Raw genomic sequence first — 24213 nt, 5'->3', positions numbered from 1 at the left:
CACTATGTCGTGCCTGAGGACCTTTATGTAGCCAGAACTTAGTTGATTAAAATGAGATAAAACTTCTGCAGCTCTGTTGCCTGTTGATGCTAGGGCTAACGCACCATCAATTCAAACCGCAGAGGTGATCAGGTGACTGACTGCATTCGATTTTCCAAACATCTTTTCATTATCCAAAGAGGAACAAAGAGTAGAAGACAGTTCGGAGGCAAGGAGTGGGGGTTCTGCGATGGAATAAATCACATAAAAGCACTTCGCCGTTCAACATGTTATGAAACATCAAAGATTCCTCAAGCAACCATTAACTCCTTGGTCCTGGTGTAAATTTGAAAGCCAAGAAAAGAGGCACTCATAGTTTTGATTTGCTGCTCCTTGAATTGCTGAAACGATGTCCGCAGCTACTTCATAAATGAAGTAATAGCCGCAAGAATGGAGCTCTTGCGAGGAAAACGCTCATGATGAACAAGAGAATGCGGTCCCGTCCAAACAGATTTATTCTTATCATCAAAAAGGGTGCCGCATAACTCAAAAAGCATGGGATTTTCCAAATAACGGAGTCTCTCATACATTTTAGCTCTTTGATTCTTGTCCAGCAACTCCTGTGAACAATAAGCGCCATATCCCAAAGTTAGAATAGTCTCCAATTTACCAAGGAGTGAGGCAGAAAATTTAATAATCGTGTCATTTTTGGTGACATATTGAGCGACAAAAAGTGTGCTGGAAAGTTTAAAGCATATCAGTTTTCAAGCCAAAAACCATTAGCGACAACAATGGTTCATGAAACAATTCTGCTAGCCATATACCTGGACAAAACAAGTGTGTTGTTCATATCTACAAGGCAAACTAAAGGTATTGTCCTCTATGCTTGTAAAGAGTCTAAAGGAAGTACATTGACTGAATATAAGTTGACAAAGTAAACAGAGATCTGTGTAGCTCGTAGTTTTCTTTAGTTGTGACCAAATGTACGGAATTTCAACTTAAATGTTTTGTTAAAGTATGCAATAGGAGCTACACATGCCTTTTCTTTCATTTTTCTATTTTGCTTCTCTTACAATATTCAGTTAGACTACATTTTAAAGATTAATAACCAACCTCTTAGTATTGAGCCTATCGAGCAGATATAGTCAGTTTCTCACCTTAGTCTTCCGTTGCTCAATTGCTGCTGTATTATCTTCATGCTGTAGAGGTGTTTTCTCCCTGCTGGCTTTATTTGACAAGTCATCACCTGACTCCAGATTTGGTGGATGGTTTTGTGCATCATGCTCGTCTTTAGATCTCTGATCCAACTGCTCACAAATTTCACCTTCTTCTTTTCCTTCATCTGTCAATAAATTCTCTTTGTTATCCTCAGGCTTGTCCTCTCGCTGTTGTGATATATTTTCAGTATCCTGCAACTTCATTTCATCTCCTTTCTCTTCAAGGTCAGCATCGGCAACATGTTCTTGCGAATTGTCCATATTTGCTAAAGAATAATCTCCACCAGGACTTCCTGTAGGTGAAGCTTCCTTCAAACCAGAAGATAACATAATTATGACATGGTATAAGATACAGAATAATGCTCCTGATGGTTCTTATGTGTTCTAAGCAGTTGCTGTGACCTCCCCTAGGGACCACGACTCATAAAACAGATAAGCTCAGCAGACTGTAAACTAACAGATACGACATTTGATTACTATCAGAAATTTCAACCAAAATCTCCTGTAAAGCCAAATAGTTACCTTGTCCCACAAGTTCAGCAGAACACAATTCAAAGCCCCATAACCTCACCCATCCACCCATCTCCACAATAGACCAGGGACAACCACCAAGAACTCTACACTTAGCTACTGGTCATCCAATTTATTTGGACAAATAGTGCATGCTTTCATGTCCGATGTCTCTACTGATTTAGAATACAAAAGTATCAGTAGCATCAACTGAAAAAAGGTGAAAGAAGCCTAAGCAAAGAAGTGCAAAGAAGACCTGTGGAGACACCACTTAGCATGAGCAAAAGGAAACTGACGAAGCTATGGCCACAAACAGGTAGAGCAAACATTAACAAAGGATGGAGAATCAAACATACGTCTAACAGCAGATCGCTTAAGCAAGAACATTGTTCAAGATAGAGTGAACTGTGGTGCTTGATAAAGTCAATATAGAGCTTTAGCTACCAGCAGTTCCTAAAACTCAGGTCATAGAAAGAAAAAAAAAAGAAGCTGTTTTTAAAAAATCCGACACAGAGGTGGTCTAGTTATGACTTTCTAAACATTTAACCAAAAAGCACTGAACAAAGGCGATGAATAAATATACCTCTGGCTTAACCTCTTCATCCATATAACCATCACCAGCATCAAACTGATCATCCAACATTTGAGAAGTCTCCTCACGCTCCTGTCTGCGCCGCATCATTACACAGATAGCACAAAGACAACCGTCCTTGTGCTTTTTAAGACTGGAATACATTGTAAAATCACATCAACTCAAAATAGCTACAAAAGGATTACAAGTGAAGCTCACCACCGACGAGTGACTAAGCTAGTAATGCCTGAAAAAAATCTTGTACTTCAAATTCAAAGTGATTAATGAAATTGAAACTAACAAAAAATTGCATCAATAAGCAAGAGAACCTTTTCTTTCCTGTATAATACCTATGCACAATGAGTAATAAAGACTTCACTCCCCAATTTATAATTAATTCTACCTAGTTGTCTCTGTGTTCTACTCTGTCTTTATCATTTTATTTTAATTTGAGACTTCTAAACCAGTTTCCAGCATTTTTGCACTTCTTAGTCCTTTCTATAATACTTGTCTATATTCATAGTTTTATTCCAAAATAACAACGAACAAAGAAAGGGCACAAGGAATTCATTGCTTGTTAATAGTAAGTGAAGAACAAAAATCTCATCAAACAATATAGTGCAGCAGAATCAAGGGACATGTCAATCTAGATAAACCAAAATAATCATAAATTGACAGAGAGAAAGGGAGAGACAGAAGAACCAATAACACATTGAACTATGTGTCTCTCTTCAAATAGTGATATCAGTCCATGCTAAATGGTTTAATACTAGCATATCTGCAGACAATTAGCAAAAACACTCAAAATGATCATCAACCATTTAGTTTCAGAACAAACAGGCCAATAAGCTCTCAGGTTCCTATTTTGATATGTCAGTTATTTAATCATGTAGGGGTCAACAGAAACCAAAATGTAGTTCAAATTCATACAAGATAACCTGCAGAAACATACCCATGGCGCTTCTTTGATGCAGCGTTCAAGGCACCATTTTTTACAGGCATCTTTCCGTGAATGGAAGGAGTCACATCCATTGCTTGAATTGTATCACTGCCTGCAAGAAGAAAGGCATTAAAAAGTATATTTTGAATTTGTTTGCAGCAAGTAGGTAAGAACAGACTGAACAAATGATTTCTGAGCTATGCTCAAACCTTTATGTATAATCTTTTTAAGCATTACCATTACTTTCAACCGGAAACAACCTATGATTCACTTTTGTACTTGCACAATTCTAACAGCAATTACCAATACTGAAACAAACTATAATATGTAGAACCATTCAGTGTAAGAACTAAGCAAACAGAATACAAAACAATCATACGGAAGAAACTGAAGGGTCCGATTTGTGTATCAAAGAACTGAACCATATCAGCAATACCAACAGCAGTATGTTCCTTGTCAATAAACAGAAGCACATCTAAAGGTTCTCTAATATTGTCAATAGACAGCTGAACCCCAATACACAAGCATAGAGATGAGATATAATCAAGAAATAAGACACATAGTATTCTTTCACAACGAAGTCAAAAAATAAAATGCTTACTCGGCGTTTGGTTGGAATTGGAATTGTAATTGGAATAATATCTCAAAAATTAGTATGGGTTTTGGTCAAAGGTATCATTACAACAACATATGTTTGGTAAATATTAACAAGGAATGGGTATTACATTAAATTGTCTATTATTTAATTGTATTTTTAATTTCTTTTATATTTTTTACTTTTCTTCTTCGTTCCTCTTTTACACATTATTGCAGCACTTAACCCATTGACCATTGATGAATTTTCTTGGAACTCAAAATCACTTGGACAATTGATCAATTTTCTTGGAACTTCAAAATCAAAAGAGCTGATTTATAGCAAAGATGAATAGGATTCAACAGAAAAAAACAAAAATAAAAATAGTTGAAGGGATTTCACCATGGGAGAGAAGAGAAAGAGGGAGGTTGCAGCAATCACTCCACCACTTACATGTCCGTTAGCGCTACCACTTCAGTCTAAAAAATCAACAACGGTCCTAGGGAGACTAATAACCAGAAAACAGAAAAAATTCATCACATGCCAAAGCCACTCAGGATGAAATGCTTTTGTGAAATAGAAGTTTCTCCCATCTTCCTAGGGCCTTGCGGGCTATGGTGGTGGAAAGGGATGGAGGAGTGGGGCTGGAATGACAAAGAGCAAAGGGCCTAGTAGATTGGGAAGTGGAAGGAGAAGGGTTGTCAGTGGTGGGGGAGGAAAGGAAAGAGTGCTAGCGATTGGGTCGTTCAAGTGTGAAATGTGGAAAATGTTTAATAAATCTGCTTTGGAATTAAATAAAGGGAATTCACAAAACCTCTCAATTTGGTCAGGAATGGAGAGTTGCCCGATTTTTGGAATTCATTCCAAAATCTCAAACCCCATACCTATATCCAAACACTGAGAATCGGCATTATTTCAAATCTTGATTCCAATATCCTTAAACCAAATGGCCCCTTAGATAAAATAAATCTTACCATTGGTTCCCTCTGCATGATCGCTGTATAAGCCAGCTGCAGTCCAATGTTTCATGAAGTTCTTCTTCACCCGTTTCATGAGCTCCAAAATGTAATCACCTTTATTATTGTACTTGTAGCAATTATCCCATATATACTGCACATCTCTGTAGACATCCTCAGAGTTCATGTACTTGATACCACTTTCGAGATTACTGCATATGGTGCCAAAATCCATAGGCGTATCAATGACATCAAAATAGTCCTGGTTCAGCCCCATTTGGCAATAAATTGATGTTAAAAACTTTATGTGAAAGATAAACAAAGAAATAAAATGAAAATCATGAAAGACCTCTCGCTGAAATTAGTAACGCGTTCCAACTTAAGCATTCACGCAACATTTTCACCAAATACAACAGTACTATGTTCAAAACTCCCAAGTATTTAAAACAAGTTGTACCATATAGGGTAAAAGATTAGAGCAACATTTTCTGTGAAGTTTCTCAAATACAACTATCAGCATACTGTATAGCAAATTACAGTCTTTAAGGCCCCATTTGTTCTGCATCCAACATTAGCATAAGATGGCAACAAAGACTTTGCAAAGCAACAAATGCTTACTGGTACTCCAAGAGCAATAGGATTCACTGGTACATTAAAGGGCTCAGCTGCTTCCATCTTCATAACTTTCTTTATTACCTACACAGGTGACACCAAAAAACACGTGACATCAAAAATTGAACAGATCATTCGCGTGTACCTCCAAAAAACAAACAGCTCATTCACGAGAAGTATCTCTGAAACACGTGACATCAAAAAACGAACAGATCATTCATATGTACCTCCAAAGAAGCATCCAACTCTTGCTTGTCATGTTGAGGATTCAGGCGGAGCACCCCAGGTTCTTTCTGCTGTGTACTCTCTCCCTTCATCATTTCAACATTACTACATGGGCTCATACTTGATGAACTAAATCCCCTTGATGACTTTAATTTTATGCTGCCAGATCTTTTAGATGAATTCCCAGAATTGCCTATGTTAGATTCAGGCAATGAGTTAGCACTGTCTTCCATCTTTTCACTGGGAGCTCCCTGGTTTTCTACCTCCACTTGCTGTCCGCTCTTCTCAGTATCACTGTGTATGGGTGCATCTGAAGAAGTGAGCTGAGAGTCTAATGCTTTTGAAGCTTTGATCTTCACTTTAACACGTCCATAAACTAATTTTGGCTTTGTATCATCATTTGGATGGCCAGGATTAAGAGTTTTTGGTTTTTCATCTACAATTGGTGGTTTCTCAGGCAGATCAGCTCCAGTTGAAGATGGAGACTCGGCCTCCGGTCCAGAGTCAAATTCATCGTTGTCCAATTCATTCATCACAGGGTTGTCTTCTGTATTTGAGGTAACCAAACTTTGTGCCACCTCATTTGTACTAACTGTTCTCGGTTTCTTTGCTTTGCCTTTCTTACCACCCTTACGTCTGCGCTTCATTCCCCCCAACTAGCTAATATTCGACTGATGAATTTCCAAGCTTAAAATAAAAGACCCAGACACACTAGGCAAGAATCTACTTTGTTTAGAGCCACATCAATTAAAGTGCACAACAAGAGGAGATATATTCCATTCTGCAATGATCACTGCAGGTATTAGCAATGCAGACATCTCTAGATACTAACAATACATTAAATGGATAAGCAAAACTGTCAGACCACATATTGAATTGTTCCAGAGCATCAGCATGACCAGCTGAAAGAAGAACATAACACCGATGCTGATGTTATGTGACTCTTCTGTCCAACAGACACGGTGATTGGCACAACCTGAACTCCTACCACAACCTCAGCTCAGGGAATAGTATGATTAACATTCCAGTGAGCCTGGGGCATGTCCATGACAAGTAAATTCCAACTGCATTGACATGTAGTCCTTGGAAAGTAATTCCTAAGGTACAAAGGACCACAAGTTCATGTGTCCAAGAGGTGGTCCATCTGATTCATAAACCAAACTCTCTTCTAAAACCTTAACCACCATACCATCACAAAAGTGATCCTGCCCCAAACTTCCCACATTAAAATAACAAAAAAAAAAAAAAAACTCATCTTTGCACAATTTATTAAAATCAAATGAGTTTTACTTCAAAAACCCAACTTTTTCTTTAACTTGGTTTTTTCTAGTTAGACATTAATAACTCTCCATGCTCCCTTTTAGTTCTAAAAGCTTTCCCTTCCACCCCACTAGATAGAACAGCTCCTAAGCCTACGAGTTTCCCAATACTCACAGCTTTCTAGTCTTAACCCATAGAGACAGCAATTTGCAATCATAATATGCTACATTCCAATTAAAAAGGACAACGAACCACTACTGCTATACAAGTGGCCAATGAACAAGTAACTCTTCTACCTTGATTCCCTAATTAACCCAGTGACCCTTACAAGTTTTTACCATGATAGGCTTCCCAGGAAAAATGCATACAAATACTCACTAAAAGGTAATAATGTGTATGACAACGAATAAATCAAGGACTCAGATGCAAAATTTTGTTTACATTTGCAGTTACAACAGAATACATCCACAAAAAAACAAAAAAAAAAGAGTTCAACAACCAGTTGGTTTAATTGAAAAAATTCACCACGACAATAGGAAATATACAGAAAAACCCTAAACACCTCAACTGAAGCTGGGAAAAAAGGGTTTCCCAGTTACTGAAGATACAAAATGAGTTCTTTTGCTTCAATTCCAATTTAAACAACAACTAAAGTCAAAAAAATTTGTTCAACGGAATTCCAATCGAGCAATAGCAGAATTTCAAAAACAGCATTCTGTTCATCTAAGCTGAGTCATATAACAATGGTACAACAGTAAAAACAAAAAAAACATCTTAAAGACCAGAAAATTAGAGCACGAAAGGAAGAGAGAAAGCAAGAACTGGGTTACGCTTCGGACCTCTTTTCTGCGGGTTTGGGTTGCGCTTCGAACTGAACCTCTTTTTAGCGGGTTGCGGTTCGATTTCGGAGCTCCTAAGACTTGGAATTGAAAACTTGATTACCAGAGATTGAGCGGGAGCTCGCGCTTCCAAAGATGCAATACTTAATTTTTGATTTTTTTTTTTTAAAAAATTCTTTGGTTTTGATTTCCTGCTTTTTTCCCTTATTTATTTATTTATTTTTCTCCCTATTCGCCACTTTGCCTTTAGGGATGGACCGTGCGTAGAATAGGGTGGGCTTATAACAGATGGGCATGGGCCTCGTGCCCTGGAAAGGTAAGTTTCACTTCCTTCACCTAAAGTATATAGCCGAATGCGCTACTAAAAAGTTTTTTTTTAAAAAAAAGGTTTTGTTAGTAAAAAAAATTAAAAAAAAAAACTTGCTATTTAATGAAGTGATTAGTGTGATTTTGGAAACTAAGATAGTATTGATTGGGAGCAGTTAAAAAAAGACACTCGTACTTTAAAATTATAAAATTATAAGGCTTTTCTGTTGATAGGAAAAAAAGAGTAGGAGTTATTAGTTCAAAAAAAAATTTTTTAAAAAAAGAAATATTAGAAGTTATTAAAATTACTTACAGCATTGATCATTGCGTATATCAGGATAGAAATAAATTTTTTTTAAAAAAAAGTGACAAAAAAATTTAACTCTAACACCATCTCATCTCTCATGTTCTCTATATAGATTTTAGCCAAAAGGGAACAAATTTGTCTTCGTGCAATATGCATTTAGATGGTCCTTTTGTAAGATTTTACAAAGTTTGACAAATTCTGTTACACTAATTAAAACGTTCGTGTTTATTGATTTATTAACCATTAGAACTAGTTAATGGGCTATCATTATTGTTAGAGCAATCAGAATCAACTTTGCTCTGCAAGGAATTTTTTTTATTAGCGTTGTTCCGATCTCGTTGGTATAATTATTATCCACATATTTTTTGGCAATTAAAAAGAACATTGCGTCTCTGTCTAAAAGGTCTAGATAAATTTAATAGTAGTGTTTGATACTCTTCAAAGACGATAATGAATCTATACCAAAAAGTCTTGAATCGTAGATTTTGGGGGCGGGGGGGCGCACTTTTGCCTTGATTACTCACCAAAAAATAGAAAAAAGAAATTCTTCCCATGCTCCATCTCCCCCTTTTTTGTGCCTCATGGCATGGCATACACACTCTGCTAACACATCCTCCAGCATATGTCAACCATGGGAGCTAAGCTAGAGGATCATTTTATACTCATTGCTGCTGCCGTTCCGGAGTCCGAACCAAACGGGTGCTAAGAATTCACCAAACTCTTAATGCTACCAAGAAATTTACTGAAAAAGAAATTCTTTAAGAAACTTCAGCCCATCTAAGTATATATGTATAATTTAAAGCCCCAATAAAAGACTGACTGGATTGGATCTAATTAAATTAGTGTGCAAAGACATATAGTAGTATTTTACATTTCCCGAAGGGGGGACTAAAGCTCCTTTAGAAGCTGCACGCCTAAAATTTGCCTTTTCTACTTGAGCGTCTTAATGGCAAGGATTGTACTTGCTGATCTGGTGAACCTTCGGAACTGCCTGAGCCATTAACAACCTATCACGACAAGAGCATCAAAATTAGTACATCCCAACAAGTGCTATCCAGTTTCTATTCTCTGCCATATGCATGTTTGTGCTGCTTAGAGCAAATAGCTAAAATGCTGAACCTACAGCTTCTCTTGGGTGTGTTTGAACCTACACATTCCACTTTAAACCTCCTGCTGTGCCTGCGATGAGAGTACAAGAAATCTGAAACAGTGAGCTGGGATTGTGAACTTACTACATCAGGCACATTGTCAGCTGTCGAGTTTTTCTGCATAGATGACATCATCGACATCATAGTAGCCATCTGTTGTGCCATCTGCGTACAAGTCTGCTCCATGGCCACCAACCGCTCTTTCATCTGGCGTACCTCATCATTCGCCTCTGTCACCATTTTCATGGCCTCAGCCTGCGTAGGTTTTTGTCCCACAAAATCAGAAGGAGATGGACCCAATCCAAGACAACGCACACGACCGTGTCTATCTCGACCCACAACCTGAGAGAAGACGTCACCTCCAGCGTTGTTGTTCTGGAAGGCATTCTGTGGTTGACTTCCAATTTCACGAAGCTGGGTCTGTAAAGAAAATCAAGTGCTTGAACAATTAAAAACAAATCCAAAGGGATACTTCCGTATACTCTTGGCAAAACTTGAAGAAACTGTGAAATTGCACTGTGAAATTGCTTGTGCTCAGCCATACAATTACAGCAGAGGATGCTTCATTTACAGGCTTTCCATCTTTGCGCGTGCGAGTCAAGATGAATAGCTCTGCCCGAGATGGAGCCTTCCCATCAGATCTCTTAACACGCTGTTTTTCCAGACACCAGTCGTTAGGATCATTCTTGTGACCATTTCCTATTGACTCCAATGAAACACCATGGGCCAAACTTTCCGCAATTTAGTGTCAAAGAGAGCGTATTTACCTGCTCTTCACGTATCCGTGCAAAGCTCTTGGTTCCTGTAACGTGCCCAAACTTCTGCTGTGCACGATTAGCCCTATTTGTAGCACTCCGTTTCTATCATGAGAGACAAATTTCAGATATCCACAATGTGAAGTCGATGAGTTATGAGAAGGAAAAAAGAACAGCACACGGTGACTTCCACAAGATGAAAAATCACATGAAATCATGCTAGCTAGATACCTCTGCTTCCTCGGAACTCCAATGTGAAACAAGGTAGGCCCATTGTTCTGGAAGGACTCTCTCATCACGGTCAGCTAGCCTCTCCTCATCAGTTGCATGAGTGATGTAATGTGCAGTCTTCAACTTGGATTTCCAGTCTTTCCACTTTTTGCCAAGGGATTTAATAACCCAACTTTTACTATTTGGGTCAATTTCAAACTTCTTCTGCATCATATGATTGAGAACAGTTAATGTTTTTGAAAGAGCAAAGGAAGAGAGAAACAGGTCCTGTTACCTGAACTTCCTCCCACATATTCTCCTTGCTCTCTTCAGGCACAGCCCTCCAGTCAACGTATGTAAGAGGTGCCAAATTTCCATTCCTTGCAAGAGTGCCCAGAAAGCTAACCAATTTTGAAGCCTCAGGGCCGACGGGTTGCCCCAGTTCATTTGTGGTGACTGATATCCGCATCCCTTCTACCAACAACTTAAGGCACCGTGTGGGTCCTCGCCCTCGAGTTTTTCTCTCCAGACCAGCGTGGTCTAATCGACAAAAATGGCAAATGAAACATCTGATGGCACAAATATCGAAAGAGAACTTTTCCCGATTGTAGCATAGTGAACAGCTCACCTGCATCTGTCATATTAACCCCACTCTGCGGCATGGGAGGTTCTGGTTGGCTTGAGCTTGGTTGAAATTGGGGGCCATCTTCCTTTGGCTCATCTGACTGGCCCAATAAGGGTGACTGTAACTCATTGGGGCCTAGCTGAAATTCCTGCTCATCGCTGCGATCATCATTATCATCTGGGCTACCCGAATAGTCAGTCTCATGTCTAATGGTAGATTCTGCATGTGGTGGGATATTTGAATGTTCTTCACCAGAGAAAACAGTATATATTAATTAGATAGAAGGAAAATGACAAGGTACTGAATCGTTAGCCACTGCACAGATTATATACAACACCAATGCAGTAACAGGGCATATATAAACCAATTGAATGATCTCCATACATGGGACCAAAGATGCATTCCACATCTACAGAACTCAAAGTGGATCCATATGAAATACCATTATATCACTATAAAGTATGAAGGTTTGATAACAGGAATAGGCTAAGCATCAAACCCCGAAAATGATAACGAGCATACCTGCTCCACCAATATTTGGCCTGTCTTCTGGCAGGGGTCTTTCTGAATGACCAAAGTCCAACTGGCACTGATACCTCTTTCCCTGAGGCTGACATGAGTTGCTATACATCGTTGGGGATGATGGCACTTGGCTTGGACCCATCTGACACTGCTGCTGGTGGCTGCTACCATCAGTAACTGGGGCCATTGGATATCTGAGTCTGCCTTCGGTATGTCTGACAGTAGATTCAACTGCAGAGTGCATATGCAAATGACCAAACGACAAATTGATAAATGTGAATTTTGTGCAATAAGCATTTCTATAGAATTCAACTTTCTTAAAATTGTGAATATCTGATACAACAAGGTTGACGAGCCAACAAGCATGTATCCCAAATCTTCAGGATGGCTAAGATTTAAGTAGCTTTAATTAGTAACACAAGTTATGGAATAAAGAACCCTAATAGAATGATCACTACCACTGCTTGAGACAAGTGGAGCCAGTATCAAGGGAAAAGACAGGTTCTTTGATTTCTCCATTTGATTGATTGCCCAAAATTGATGATTACAAGAATAACAAATAGAATTAATGACAAACTCCTGTACTTGGACACTAAGATCCAGTGAAGAATTCAACTAGAAATGTGAATGTGGCCAAAGCAAGAAAGCTATATAGATTGCACCCACGAAAAGAGAGGGCCAGATCACACACATGAAATGAATCCTATTGAAAACAGATGTGGATACCTGCATTTCCAGCATCTCTAACATCAGGCTCCGTATTCCGCATCTGACTTGAGTGTGAGTAATGCTGACAAGAATTCTGATGTTGCTGATATTGATCACAACACCTCAGCAAAGATTGATGCTCATTAATGGGACAGGAGCACATCTGATAGTGCTTGTGGTGGTTGGAATTATAACTCATTGGAACTGAACTGCAAGCATGCTCACATATGTTGCATGTCGAGGAAGAAGAGACTCCATGAATTGGTAAATGCACATGGCCTTCATGTGAAACGATTCAAAATCAGTACTTAAGCAACAGCACCATTAAGCATACTGGATCATTGCCATTACATATGAGATCTTGTAAAAGACTTGAAGTCTACATAACTATGATTCATCAACACTTCAAGACTTCATGTTTCACATTTCATTAGGATACCAAAAAACTGCAGATTTATAAATGTTTAATTTTACATGTCACAAATTAAAGATGACAATTTATTTTGTAAGCACCTTTCCATTACTTCTATCAACAATTTCTCATACTTCATTCTTATTTGCTTTCCCTACTGTAGCACAAAGCTGTTTGTGTTTACCTTCCTTTTCCATAGAACCCTAGTAGCATCACAAAATGCAACAACTCAAACAAACATAAGTCTTTCTTCAGCTTTATTTTAGTTCTCTTCAGAATTGAAGTTGCAAACTTTGGTTCCCAATAGATTCCATTAATGCTCACTCAGAAGAGTGACAAAATTAGGAACATCATGTTATTTATAACTGCTCCAATGAAAATAAAAGCAGCATGTGAAACGTCCCTAACATGCTTGCACAACTAATATTGTGAAAGAACCTACGAAAATTCTATAATAGACAACTGCATTTTGACATATGAATTTATTTCTCTGAGTAGAGTAAATGGTAGGCACACCTGCAGTTTGAGTATCTCTGCCAGACAGTAGGCTAGAAGGTTGGAGATGGCTAGAGTTCGATTGATACTTGTAGGGTCTCTCACAGGAATGGCTTTGAGTGCCACAACTAGGTGAGGATTGACACGAGAGTTTTTGGAAGGGCCTAATCTCATCCTGCCGCTGGCTGTAGTGCTCTCCACTAATTGGACCACTGGAACACATATGCCTACCTACATGGCATCCGTTACTAGACTTTGTTAAAGTTTGCATGCTCTCTTCTTTTACTGACAGCAGCAGAAGTAACAACTAATCACCAATTAAATTTCAGGACTTGATAACAACATATAGATGACGAATTAGAGCAGCTTTCACAATGTGAAAAATGTCAAAAGTTGAAATACAGAAGAGGTCAATAGAAGAAATCTTGTATGTCTAGCAACTAGAAGGAAATTCAACATGATGAAGCTCCTAGTCCATGGCTCTAGCTAAGCTAAAATACCTTTGCAGCTGCAATCAGAATGTATTAAGCCAGTTGAGCCATAAAGATGACACAAGTGATTTTAAACATAAAAACTGTGAACCTAAGAAGATCCAGTTAAGCAAGTACGTAATATTTTGTAATTCTCCAGACTACTGCCGTTTTTGGGATGGAGGGAGGGAAATTCAACATGATAATGAATAAATGAAACACCATATACCAATTATATGACTCTAACTCGAGCAAGCAGTCAAGAGCAAAACACAAGAGAGCAGAAAAAAGTGCAAGATACACCAGGATGTGAAAACCAAATGTGCAAGAAGACAATTGAGTTGACCAGATAGATAAGAGCTTCATTACCATATTAGACAAAAAGTTGGGTCCAAAGCTCAACTAGACAATAAGGGTTTCAGAAACTTCCCTAGCAACACTAGAATTAAAAAAAAAAAAAAACTCTTCTATTTCTTCAATGATAAACAGAAAAAATATGTCAGTGAAGACACCAAATATGACAAGGAAGACTACTTCTGGCATAAGCTGTTGAACCATTTAAAAAGTACACATCAAGAAACCAAGGACCACAATGTCAGCAATGGTTAAGAAGTCTAATAACTTAGGCAAATCATACAACAATGAGAAGCATCTCCTTTACAGGTAGTAGAGAGGTTACCTGCAGTAGGACGATGTCTGCTACAATGGCGCTGGAAGGACTGAAACTCTGAAGATTGGCACTCACACTGGCACTGGGAGCATATATGCTGGGAGTGCATGTGGCTGAAGCAAGGTGAATATTCTTGTCTCTGCACCTGGTAAAGACCAACCAAATCAGGTCTTTCATGATGGATGGAGTTGTTGATCATGGAACCTGCTGGAAACATATGCCCTTCTTTGTTGTGCCTTGTGAAACAGCCATTAGTATCCTGTGGGTCTGCTTCTAAATGTACTTGATAAACAAAACAAGTGAAACAGTAATTAGAAAGACAAGGAATTGAATGGCTATAATTGTACTAGCGAACATGTAATAACAGCTAGTTCTTAGACTTAACCTCCACTATTTCCTTTCCCGTCCTTATCTATCTATTACAATTTGATGAAGAAGAGGAATATGTGTTGCAAATTACAAGTATTGAATCTTGTAATGAGTTGTAATCAAACTGAAAGTGTTTATGATTTTCTACATATGTATGCTTTGAAGTTAAACACACAGGTCCTACTAATGTTATCTCCAATCCCCACCAGTAGAAATGAGCTTGTAAACAATATAGACATGACAGAGCCTCATTAAAGGGTAAAGTGGGCCCACTTTCTAAACCAACTACTGAAAGTAAAGATAAGCAAAGCTCATTCGGTTTTTGCCTAAACCAATGAATTCAATGGTGCGAATCACATTGAGCAACATCTGAACAGAAGAATGAATATGAAAGGAACAGACCAGGGACACTCGTACCATTATCAGCTTCTTCTGGATGCCTGAATAAACCAGCTGCATTCCAGTGCTTTATAAAGTTACTCTTTGCCCGCTTCATGAGCTCCAGGGTATAATCACCTTTCTTATTGTACTTGGAACAATTATCCCAAATTAACTGCACATCCTTGTAGACATCTGCTGCATCTCTGTACTTTAAACCCAACTCTAGGTTGTTGCATATCGTACCAAAGTCCATAGGAGAAACAATAGCATCAAAATAATCCTGTGTACAACCCCAGCCCAATTAATATCAAGAGAATATTTGAAAAAAAAAAATCTTGGCTTGAGAAGTCAGTCAACGTTAAGAGTTTCTAAAAAGAGTAAAAATTCTTCCAAAAGACCTATTTAAATCATAAGAAAGAACATAAATAGCAAGGCCATTACAATGTGCAGGAGTTGAACAAATCTAAAAATTGCAATAAAATACAAGAGAAAGGGTTCCTATGTAAGAGGAAGACTAGAACGATGGCAGAACAAACACAAGAGTTTGGCCATCCCATGAAAAATGTTTTGATACATACAACAAGTCGAAGATCCAAGACCCAAAAAATGCAGGAGTGGGCAAAGAATCTCCAGAAAAAGGCATATGGAAGGCCTTTAACAAACCTCACTACCACTGACGATAAGATTAGCAAAGGAAAAAGGACACTTCACAACAGTGGCTGAAGGGGAAAAATATCCTTTAAAAAACGAAATAAAAAAGGAATGAGAAGCAGTTGTAACTAAATCTGCCAACTACATACTGGAATTCCCAAGGCTGCAGGGTCCACAGGAGCATTAAATGGCTTAGCTGCATCTGTTTTCATAATCTTCTTAATCACCTGCAAGTGAATAAAAACCATCCAGGGAATTAACAAGAAAAACTAACTCAAGCTTCTACAAGCTATCACCAAAAAAACCGTTCAAATTTTGTTGCTGAAGCTACCACAGAAAACTCTAAGCAGAACATACCACAAGGGCAGCATTTAGCTCTTGCTCATTGTTCTGAGGATCCTGATGGAATAGTCTTGGTTTCTTTCCTTGTGACTTTTCACCTTGCAACAGAAGTGCTTTATCAGATGGCTTGGCAATTGATGAACCAACAGTTCTTGACAGCTTAGCTGCAAAGCTGGCAACACTCTTTAGCAGATTACCATTCTGTATTGAATTGCCACCATTTGTCTCCCCAGGAAAGGCTGGTTCATCTAGTCCCTGATGGAAAGAACTTAAAGTGGCATTTGCATGTGCTGTTTCACCCTCCATGGTAGGATCAAATCCATCACATCCATCATGATCCCCAGAATAACCTTCAGCATTCAAAAAAGAAGAATTTGCAGATGCATTATTAGCAACTGGCACTGGTGTTTTTTTAGGCTTGCGTCTAACGGATCCACGCTTGCGTTTCATCTTTCCCTTCTTTTGAACCTGAAAGTCTTAAATGCACGGGCTTCCTGCAGCAACGAATTATAACCAGTTGACTTGAGATTCTAAGTTACTTGTTACTGCAGTCAAAAAGACCATAATTTGGCTACTGAGTATTAGATTTTCTTTTTAGTATAATGTTCCACTCGCAAGAAAACTAGAGAACTTAAAATTAAAGAAAAAGAGAGAAAGTGACAAGTTAGATGTGAACAAACAATTATGTAAGAACCAGCACATGGACTGATAAGAGTTCTATACTATATAGAACTTCAAACCAAACCATCCTCTGTAAGCATATGGATACATGCAAAATATTGCTGCAAGGTAAGTTGCAACCAAGAGAAAAAGGATTACTTTGTCGAAATTATCAAGAATGGGAGAATATATTCCACCAATTGCAGCTGAAAGGAAAAGTAAATAGCTCACAGAATCATCATCAACAAACAGTTATGTGCTTTCTTATAGCTCTTGATAATTATCAATTAAATCCACAGACATATAGGCATAACAGACCAAGATAATACACCTCTATTGAACAAAATTCTTTTCCAAGACCAACCAGAACTCAGAAACAAGTATTTGAAATAAATATATAAAAAAAAAAGACCACACACATACGTTTGAATACAAACGAAAGACAAATAAATTTCAAGTGTCATTGTAGCTGGCCCACTACCAGTAAGCACCCCAAAAGACCTGCATGCACGAACGTTAGATGACTTCCTCAGACAGCAAGAAAACAAACAAAAATATCAACAGAAATCCGACTCTATTACAATCTTCAGTGCATTTTCTGAAAAACCAAACTAAACATCATGCAGATAAGGAAAAGCAACTTTTCTTTTTATTTTTTCCTTTAAAAAAAAAGGAAAATTTGAAGAGGAGATATCATAGGGTACAATTAGAAGCCATAAATTACGAAGCCATGCAAAAGAGTCACCGACAAAGAACCTACATGCACGAACCTTAGAATGTATTATCAGAAAAACCGTGATTAGGCAGCAGCATTACATGACAAAAAAGAAATTAAATTAAAATTAAGTTTAGCTAAGAATTACCCGGAACAATTAATGTTTCTTTTAGAGCTTACTCAAGGGTCTACCGAGATGCTCCAAATCCGCAAAGACAAAATCTGCATGCAGACTCACTTAAAGAGAGTCTCCAACACAAATATAAAAATAAAACAAAAACATTTTGCATGAAAAATATAAAATGCAAAATGATCAAACGACCAATTTAACAAATCAAAAGCTACAATTTTGAAAAGAAAAAAGAAAAAGAAAGAAAGAAACAGATTTCAGAATTTTTTTTTGTAAAAGCTAAAAGTTAGAAACCCCTATAATGAACAAATAAACCAAAAAACCTCACATGCAAGAGCCCTAAATGCAGTTGGTGGGCTCAAAAATGTCAGGAATGAAAAATCAGAGAGTGTACAATCATCAGATCACAATTCCAGCAAACAATATCAAAATTGAACTGTTAAATTAAAGAGGAATATGATCCTCTACTATCTTTACTAAAAAAAAACTGAAATGAATGTTGAAACCAAAAAAAATTTAAAAAAAAAATTGCGACGATCAAGTAAGATAAATTAGCGACCAAATTATGAAATAGAGCGGGAAATCGAGAAATATTAGCACAAAAAAGGATGGAGCCAGAAATGGAAGAAAATTGATTGATTGAACCTTTCTTTCTTCTTTCGATAGAGTGAGAGAGTACAGAGCCGAGCGGTGGGAAATGGGTGGGTTTTGAGTTATTTGAGGAGTAGCAGTAGACTAGTAGTAGAAGAGTATTTTACTACTGCTTCCCAGCTTCCACTCCCACCTCCAAAATGGGGAGCAGAGAGTGAGGAGGGGAGCATGGGTTGGGTTACGTGGCAAAAAGTTTTTGCGGCATTTACTTTCAGCTGCCTCCGCCTACGCAACAGTTTGGCGCGGCTAATTACTTAATTGTAGAAAAGTGTAACGATTCGTCGGCGAAGCCCGTTGGGCCTACTTGCAAAGCGTTTAGTAGCCCTTGGGCTTCCACATTTCAATTTTGGATTTACGTCTGACCGATGCTGTTCTTTTATTATTTCTTCTAAATATAGTGGTGCAGTAACATTTGTTTCATTGTTTGGGGTCTCTCTAAAACTAAATAATAATATGTTAATGACGATGATGATAATGATGGTGTACATAAACATTTTCCTTCTCCTCTTATTATTATTACTTTTTTATTTGGTGGATTGGGTTGTGTGAACCAGCCTATTGGCCTGGTCTACCATCATAGCAAGTTTGGATCATGCTCGGGAGCAAACTTTCACACTTGAGGTGTATATTTTATTGGGTCAAAAATATACAACTATATATATATAAGAGTAGGCCAAGCTCCCTCATTTGTAGATCATCTGGTAGAGGTATTTCAAGTGTAATACAAGTTTTCTTAACCTCCAACGTTTCTCTCATTTGTTCACTACTTTAACCTTTCGCACAATTCCACGCACCTAGAGGTTAGGCTGAATTAGCAAAATGTTCATAATTCAAGTCTTGAACAATAGCTCAAATCACTTCTATATAGGTAATTTTGAATTCAAGACGTTCTCCTTACAATTCCTCTCCATTTAATCACCAAACCCAACCCTTCCTAAGTCACTTCTATCTTGTTCATGCTTTGTCCTCATAAAATGTAGGTCATTCATAGGGTTGCAAATGAATCAAGCAACTCACGAGCACTCACGAGTTGATTTGATTAAAACTCGACTCGAACTCGAATTGAGATCAAGTTTGAGTTTGAACATTAATAAATTCAACTCGTTAGTTTGCGAGCCGCTCAGTTATACATATATACATGCATACACATACACACACATATTATTTTTATTTTTTTAACCTCAAGTAGGTTCGAATTCAAGTTCGACTCGAATTTGAGGTCGAGTTCAAGGTCGAAGTTTACATTAAGAGTTTGGGAGCTGGAGTTCGAATTTGATAAAATTGAGTTGAGATACGACTCAATTAGGTCAAATATTAATTCGACTCAACTCATTTATAAACTTTGAAAATATGAGGACAAGGAAAACAGAGAAAAATTTTATGGCTTTTACTTCATTTTTTCTTGCCCACTAAGACCTTGAAATGGATCCTGCGAATGGTTGGACTTTTGCTCTCAAAAGATTAAATGACTTTCAAAACACTTATTTCATCTACTTTTACCGTCGAAATCGAACCTAATAACAAAAAACAAACGAGTTTTTGTTTTTTGGCTTGTTGAAACAATAAAAAAATATTCTAGTATGTACATATATGTACATAAAATTTTTAAGTACGTGCCCATATGTATCCTTATACTATATAAGAATGAGTTTTAGTCAAAGGGGCCTTTGAATTTCAACCGTATGAGTAGGGGCATTTTGGAAATATGAAATAATATGTTGCTTTTTTAAAGCTTTTGGTACAACTCATAGCAGCGTGTGTTTGAGTATGTTTACAAAGATATCCTCATATTTGTACATTTAAAGTTTATATTGTAGGTACAACACATAATACAACTTATTGTGGATTCTTTTGTCATACATTTCCAGAAATGGGGTTGTGTCTTTTTATGGGTATTTTGGAAATGTATGATTATTTTGATTTTCTTTTTAGTTATGGGTATAAGTGATAATAGCTTTTGTGTGGTTGCAATTACTTAAACGTCCTTAGTCTCTAATTAAATTGGGGAGAATGTGGTTTAGTGGGTAATTGGTGAAAGGAATTAATGAGGGAGGGGTATTTTAGGAATGTAAGTTTGTTGCACTGGTCTTGTTAGTGAGTTGCAAATTAAAGGTTGGAGAACATGGTTTGACGTAACTGATTAGACTTCTAGACTGCTCAGCTGGCTAAATTCCATTCACTGCAAAGGTTTATTACAAATGATTTATTAGACACAATCATTAGGGATAATTGGAAGAAGTTGGCTAGATAGGTGTTACTATTCAAATTCTGCTGCTTCAACTTCATGTATTTTGGTTTAAGGTCTAAGTTAAAAGATTGTCTTTTTAGCTATCTTTACCACTTCCAACCATTCTAGAACCAGGATGGTTAAGACAAAATTAATGCTAATTATTAAAAAATTTATAGCATCAAGTGTTGGCCATCAGTTCATCCCCTTTTCTTAGTTTTTGGGTTTGCTCAACAAAGGTATTGTTGTCTAGAACCATCTTTCATTCATTTGAAGACAAATCATAACAATCAATTGACTTAGCTTTTTGAATTGTTTTTTTTTTTTTTTTGCTTTACTTGTATTTGTGGTAGGAACAAGATTCATTGGAAGTGTGTTACATCTCCTAATCAGAATCTCCAAGCCAAGGTATGTTGAAGCTGTATTTTTTTACATTGAAATTTGTCATAATTTGCAAATAACCTATGATATATGTATAACTACTTTTTATGCACATGTTAATATATTTAATTAGGTCATACTAATGCATTAACAATGTCAGCCTCATGTGTGTGAGGAAAAGTTTTGCAGGGAATATTTGGAATAAGGTAACCAAAATTTTATACTTTCTACTGAATCTTTTAAATTCTTTTGATATACATGTCATTAGTTCTGTAATTGATTTTGGTGTTAGTGTGTATTTAGTGATACTGATTTGGTTTGATGATAAAGTTCGTTCATTTATGTATTTGGTTATATATATGATTGTCCAATTTCTAGGAATACTTGTTTCATTTGGTGGTAGTTTGACCTTTGTACTTCTGATTAGCTATGGTGATAAAGTTGATTCATTTATGCGATCATGTGATAATTGATTTTGGTAGTTTGATCTTCTGCTATGAAACTTATAGCTTATCTTAAACTTATGTTTGATAATATGTTTATTTTCTCTTATATTCTGCTAAACTTATAGTAATTGAGCAGTCTATAGTGGTTGAATAGAATTCGTTAAAGCTTTCATTCCTAACTTCCTTAACAAAGCATTAGAATTCAACCTAAATTTAGATACATACTTTATCAGTATTGCACCACAAATTATGCCAGATAAATAGTTCAAAAATTCGATTGAAGATGGAGTTGTTTTATCACCAATTGACTGAAAGTATTGCAAATTTAGTACTATCAAAAAATTATACGGACAAACATATTCTTATCATTTGAAGATCCTTGTAAATACTTTATTACAATTTTAACAAAAACAAAGCTCCCAAAGTAGTTTAAAAAGGATCTTAATTTATACAAGTTAATAACTTCAATTTCTAATAAAATCTTTGCCTACTTAATTTATTAGCTATTGCAACAAATGAAATGATTGTTAGATGTTATCATATAGTAGCATTTGATAAAATTGACCAAAACTTATTCTTATATAATATAAGGACATCAAGGTATTTTTGGAATGAGGGATTATTTTGCAATCGTTAATGCATTGGGTACAACTTATATGAGCATATGTGTTGTTGTAATTATTGAAATGGTGTCATAGTGCAATTAAAATAAAGAGATTTTGCACATATTCATTCAATTGTCTGAAACAACTCATAATAATACCAACGCATGAGTTCCCATGTCTGAATCCCCTATTTTTGAAACAGCTTCCACACCAGCAATATATCACTATTTACATCTCAATTAAACAGCCAAAAACATAGGTATGTTGATGATTTAATGTCTAAGTATCGGTTACGGTTGTTCCGATGCCTCCTCTTTCACATTCTTCCGTTTTCCCCTTTCCGGCTTCCAGGATTAGGCTTAATGCCCTCTAAACTACTCCATTATCCATGCATTTCCTTCTACTCATATTAAGTAGGATTTGGCTAATATGCATTATTATCTGCAACAATTATGTTAATATTACTTAATATGCGTTGTTATTATACTCTTATCTTCAATCACTTGCTTACTTTGCAAAAATATTGATGATATGTACCGATAGGTCCGTTCTTGATAGAAAATAACTTGGTCAATATGAAAATAATATTCACTTCAACCATTGAAAAATTCTCTTTAGTCACAGGCATCAAACACTCGCGATGCGCGGGTGCTTCCCCCCTAGTACACATACATAAACAGAAGTAGTATTCTTGCTGGCGGACCTAAATGGCATCACTAAGAGGAAATACAGTAATAGACATATGATTGGAGAATTGTTGCAAGTACTGGACTAATCTCAGAATCCACTAGTCACAAAACTCCAGACACGCGAATTAATTTGTCTAGACCATAGAGAACTAAACATTAAACATGATTAGGCTTTTCTTAGTCGAACAAAGACGGAAAACTTGTTAATTTGTGTAGAATATATGGAGAATTATATTAAGCATCTCATATATATATATATATATATATATATATATATATATATAAACCTTGGCATCCTAAAGTCCAATTGGACAGCGTTGGTCGGGCAAACCCAATATGGAAAGAACTGGAGTATTTGGGATGAGCTCATTTGAGTGCACGGCAGTTGTCGATTTATTGCTTCTTCAAAACCATTCCACGAAACCTTCCCAACAATTTCAACTAGGCAACCATTGGTTACTTTTCAACTTCAATATTTTGAACTTTCAAGTTTTAATTAAATTGAGTCCATTACAAATCAAAGTTGCTCATGTTCCTACGCAATAAGAACAATGACAAATTTTATTTTATTTTTTTTTTATCAGGGAACAGAATTTGTATACTATTATTACTAATCACAGAATCAAAGAATAATAAGACAGAAGAACATGTGACTTAATTAATTGCCTGGCGTGACAGGGTAACCAATTCCATGTCTTCTGGTGGGGAAGACCAAGAACAGCAAGCCGCAAAGGCATCCAATTCCAATGGGAACAATGTCCAAAACCTCTTGAACTTCATGATCCGGCTTCGGATACAAACACCCCACCACATTTTTATCTCTCAAAGCCACGGCAGCAAACACAAAAACGGATAGAACTGAATGAACCCAGTCAATGAATCCCAATCTATACTTGCTCAAGTCAGGAACGCCAACTTCAGAACCAGAAGCAATAGTCCCCTGAGCGTCGAACAGCCACATTCCTCTAAAAGTTGCAAAACCATAATAAACCTGTCCATCGGATAATTTAACGCTGTCGGTGAAGGAAGCTAGGAAGCATGAGACGGCGAGTAGGGCGAGGAGGATGATGGTCATGGGCCGTGTGGCCGCGTCGCACGAGCCATTGTTGGTGAAAACCGGTGTTAGCAGCTGGAAAGCTAAAAGGGTCCCCGTGGGGAGGAGGTTAGCCAAGTTGGCCGTGCTGGTTAATGCTTGAGATAATGCACGTTGAGATAGAGGTGAGGAGGAGCGCTGTGGTGGTTGAGGTTTTGGGGTGTCGGGAGCATCTTCGGTGGTGGCGGCAACCGAGGTTGCGGTGGCGGATGGTGTCGACCTTGCCCTTAGAGACATTAATTTAATCAAATTGCTGATGAACGAGAAAGAATAATTTGACAAGACTTGGTTGGGTGAAAAAATGCTTGTGCTGTGGGAGGAGCTTGAGGGAGAGGAGTATTTATTTATTTATACGAAATGGTTCTTGAAAAATATTTTAGGACTAGTACTTTCTTGTCCGATAAGGAAGTCAACATATCCGCGGGCCATCCTATCGGTTCCACATAGGAGTACTCGACGCCCACCTTCACCACGGGCCTCATCTAATTGCTGGTTTTTTAACTAATCTTTTTATTCCCAATGCGTCACGTTTTTGATGACCAATGAAAAATCTTCTTAATTC

General features: G+C 37.3%; 3 protein-coding genes across 8 annotated transcripts; all 3 read right to left on the bottom strand.

Annotated features, from left to right (window-relative positions):
- Positions 1 to 150: 150 nt before the first annotated feature.
- LOC113761729 (transcription factor GTE8-like) lies at positions 151 to 7885 on the bottom strand. Its single transcript, XM_027304837.1, has 8 exons — positions 7684 to 7885; positions 5587 to 6365; positions 5366 to 5443; positions 4766 to 5009; positions 3230 to 3329; positions 2290 to 2431; positions 1137 to 1505; positions 151 to 599 (listed from the first exon to the last, which is right to left on the bottom strand). The coding sequence occupies exons 2-8, from the start codon at positions 6229 to 6231 to the stop codon at positions 399 to 401; spliced, it is 1779 nt and encodes a 592-aa protein (XP_027160638.1). The 5' UTR covers positions 6232 to 6365; positions 7684 to 7885; the 3' UTR covers positions 151 to 398.
- A 1055-nt stretch (positions 7886 to 8940) lies between these two features.
- On the bottom strand, positions 8941 to 18273 carry LOC113759381. Of its 6 annotated transcripts, XM_027301951.1 has the most exons (16): positions 18205 to 18273; positions 16070 to 16548; positions 15862 to 15939; positions 15098 to 15341; positions 14321 to 14593; positions 13193 to 13402; positions 12283 to 12543; positions 11557 to 11787; positions 11038 to 11280; positions 10705 to 10949; positions 10431 to 10634; positions 10212 to 10304; positions 9989 to 10096; positions 9787 to 9864; positions 9529 to 9699; positions 8942 to 9303 (listed from the first exon to the last, which is right to left on the bottom strand). In XM_027301951.1, the coding sequence occupies exons 2-16, from the start codon at positions 16502 to 16504 to the stop codon at positions 9211 to 9213; spliced, it is 2967 nt and encodes a 988-aa protein (XP_027157752.1). In that variant the 5' UTR covers positions 16505 to 16548; positions 18205 to 18273; the 3' UTR covers positions 8942 to 9210. The 6 variants fall into 6 exon arrangements, with proteins under 6 accessions (XP_027157754.1, XP_027157752.1, XP_027157753.1 ...); XM_027301953.1 differs by lacking the exon at positions 9989 to 10096 and having other exon boundaries at positions 8941 to 9303; XM_027301948.1 differs by having other exon boundaries at positions 8943 to 9303; positions 9529 to 9864.
- A 4879-nt stretch (positions 18274 to 23152) lies between these two features.
- On the bottom strand, positions 23153 to 23909 carry LOC113764014 (protein DMP3). The gene has a single exon (XM_027308043.1). It carries the CDS (start codon positions 23886 to 23888, stop codon positions 23217 to 23219), a length of 672 nt encoding a protein of 223 aa, XP_027163844.1. The 5' UTR covers positions 23889 to 23909; the 3' UTR covers positions 23153 to 23216.
- Positions 23910 to 24213: the final 304 nt, after the last annotated feature.

This window comes from Coffea eugenioides, chromosome 2, assembly GCF_003713205.1.
Source record: "Coffea eugenioides isolate CCC68of chromosome 2, Ceug_1.0, whole genome shotgun sequence".
Taxonomy (NCBI): Eukaryota; Viridiplantae; Streptophyta; class Magnoliopsida; order Gentianales; family Rubiaceae; genus Coffea; species Coffea eugenioides.
Note: the sequence above shows the minus strand (reverse complement) of the source record. Positions and strands in the feature narration are given on the sequence as shown.

Coding starts and splice junctions, on each gene's coding strand:
- LOC113759381 (XM_027301948.1), bottom strand. CDS start 16,504: ATGAAACGCAAGCGTGGATCCGTTAGACGCAAGCCTAAAAAAACACCA. Junction 13,403..14,320: donor CAGACATCGTCCTACTGCAG/GTAACCTCTCTA, acceptor GATGCCATGTAG/GTAGGCATATGTGTTCCAGT. Junction 10,635..10,704: donor ATATGTGGGAGGAAGTTCAG/GTAACAGGACCT, acceptor CATATGATGCAG/AAGAAGTTTGAAATTGACCC.
- LOC113764014 (XM_027308043.1), bottom strand. CDS start 23,888: ATGTCTCTAAGGGCAAGGTCGACACCATCCGCCACCGCAACCTCGGTT.
- LOC113761729 (XM_027304837.1), bottom strand. CDS start 6,231: ATGAAGCGCAGACGTAAGGGTGGTAAGAAAGGCAAAGCAAAGAAACCG. Junction 3,330..4,765: donor TCATGCAGAGGGAACCAATG/GTAAGATTTATT, acceptor TTCTTCTTGCAG/GCAGTGATACAATTCAAGCA. Junction 2,432..3,229: donor GCATCAAAGAAGCGCCATGG/GTATGTTTCTGC, acceptor AATGTATTCCAG/TCTTAAAAAGCACAAGGACG.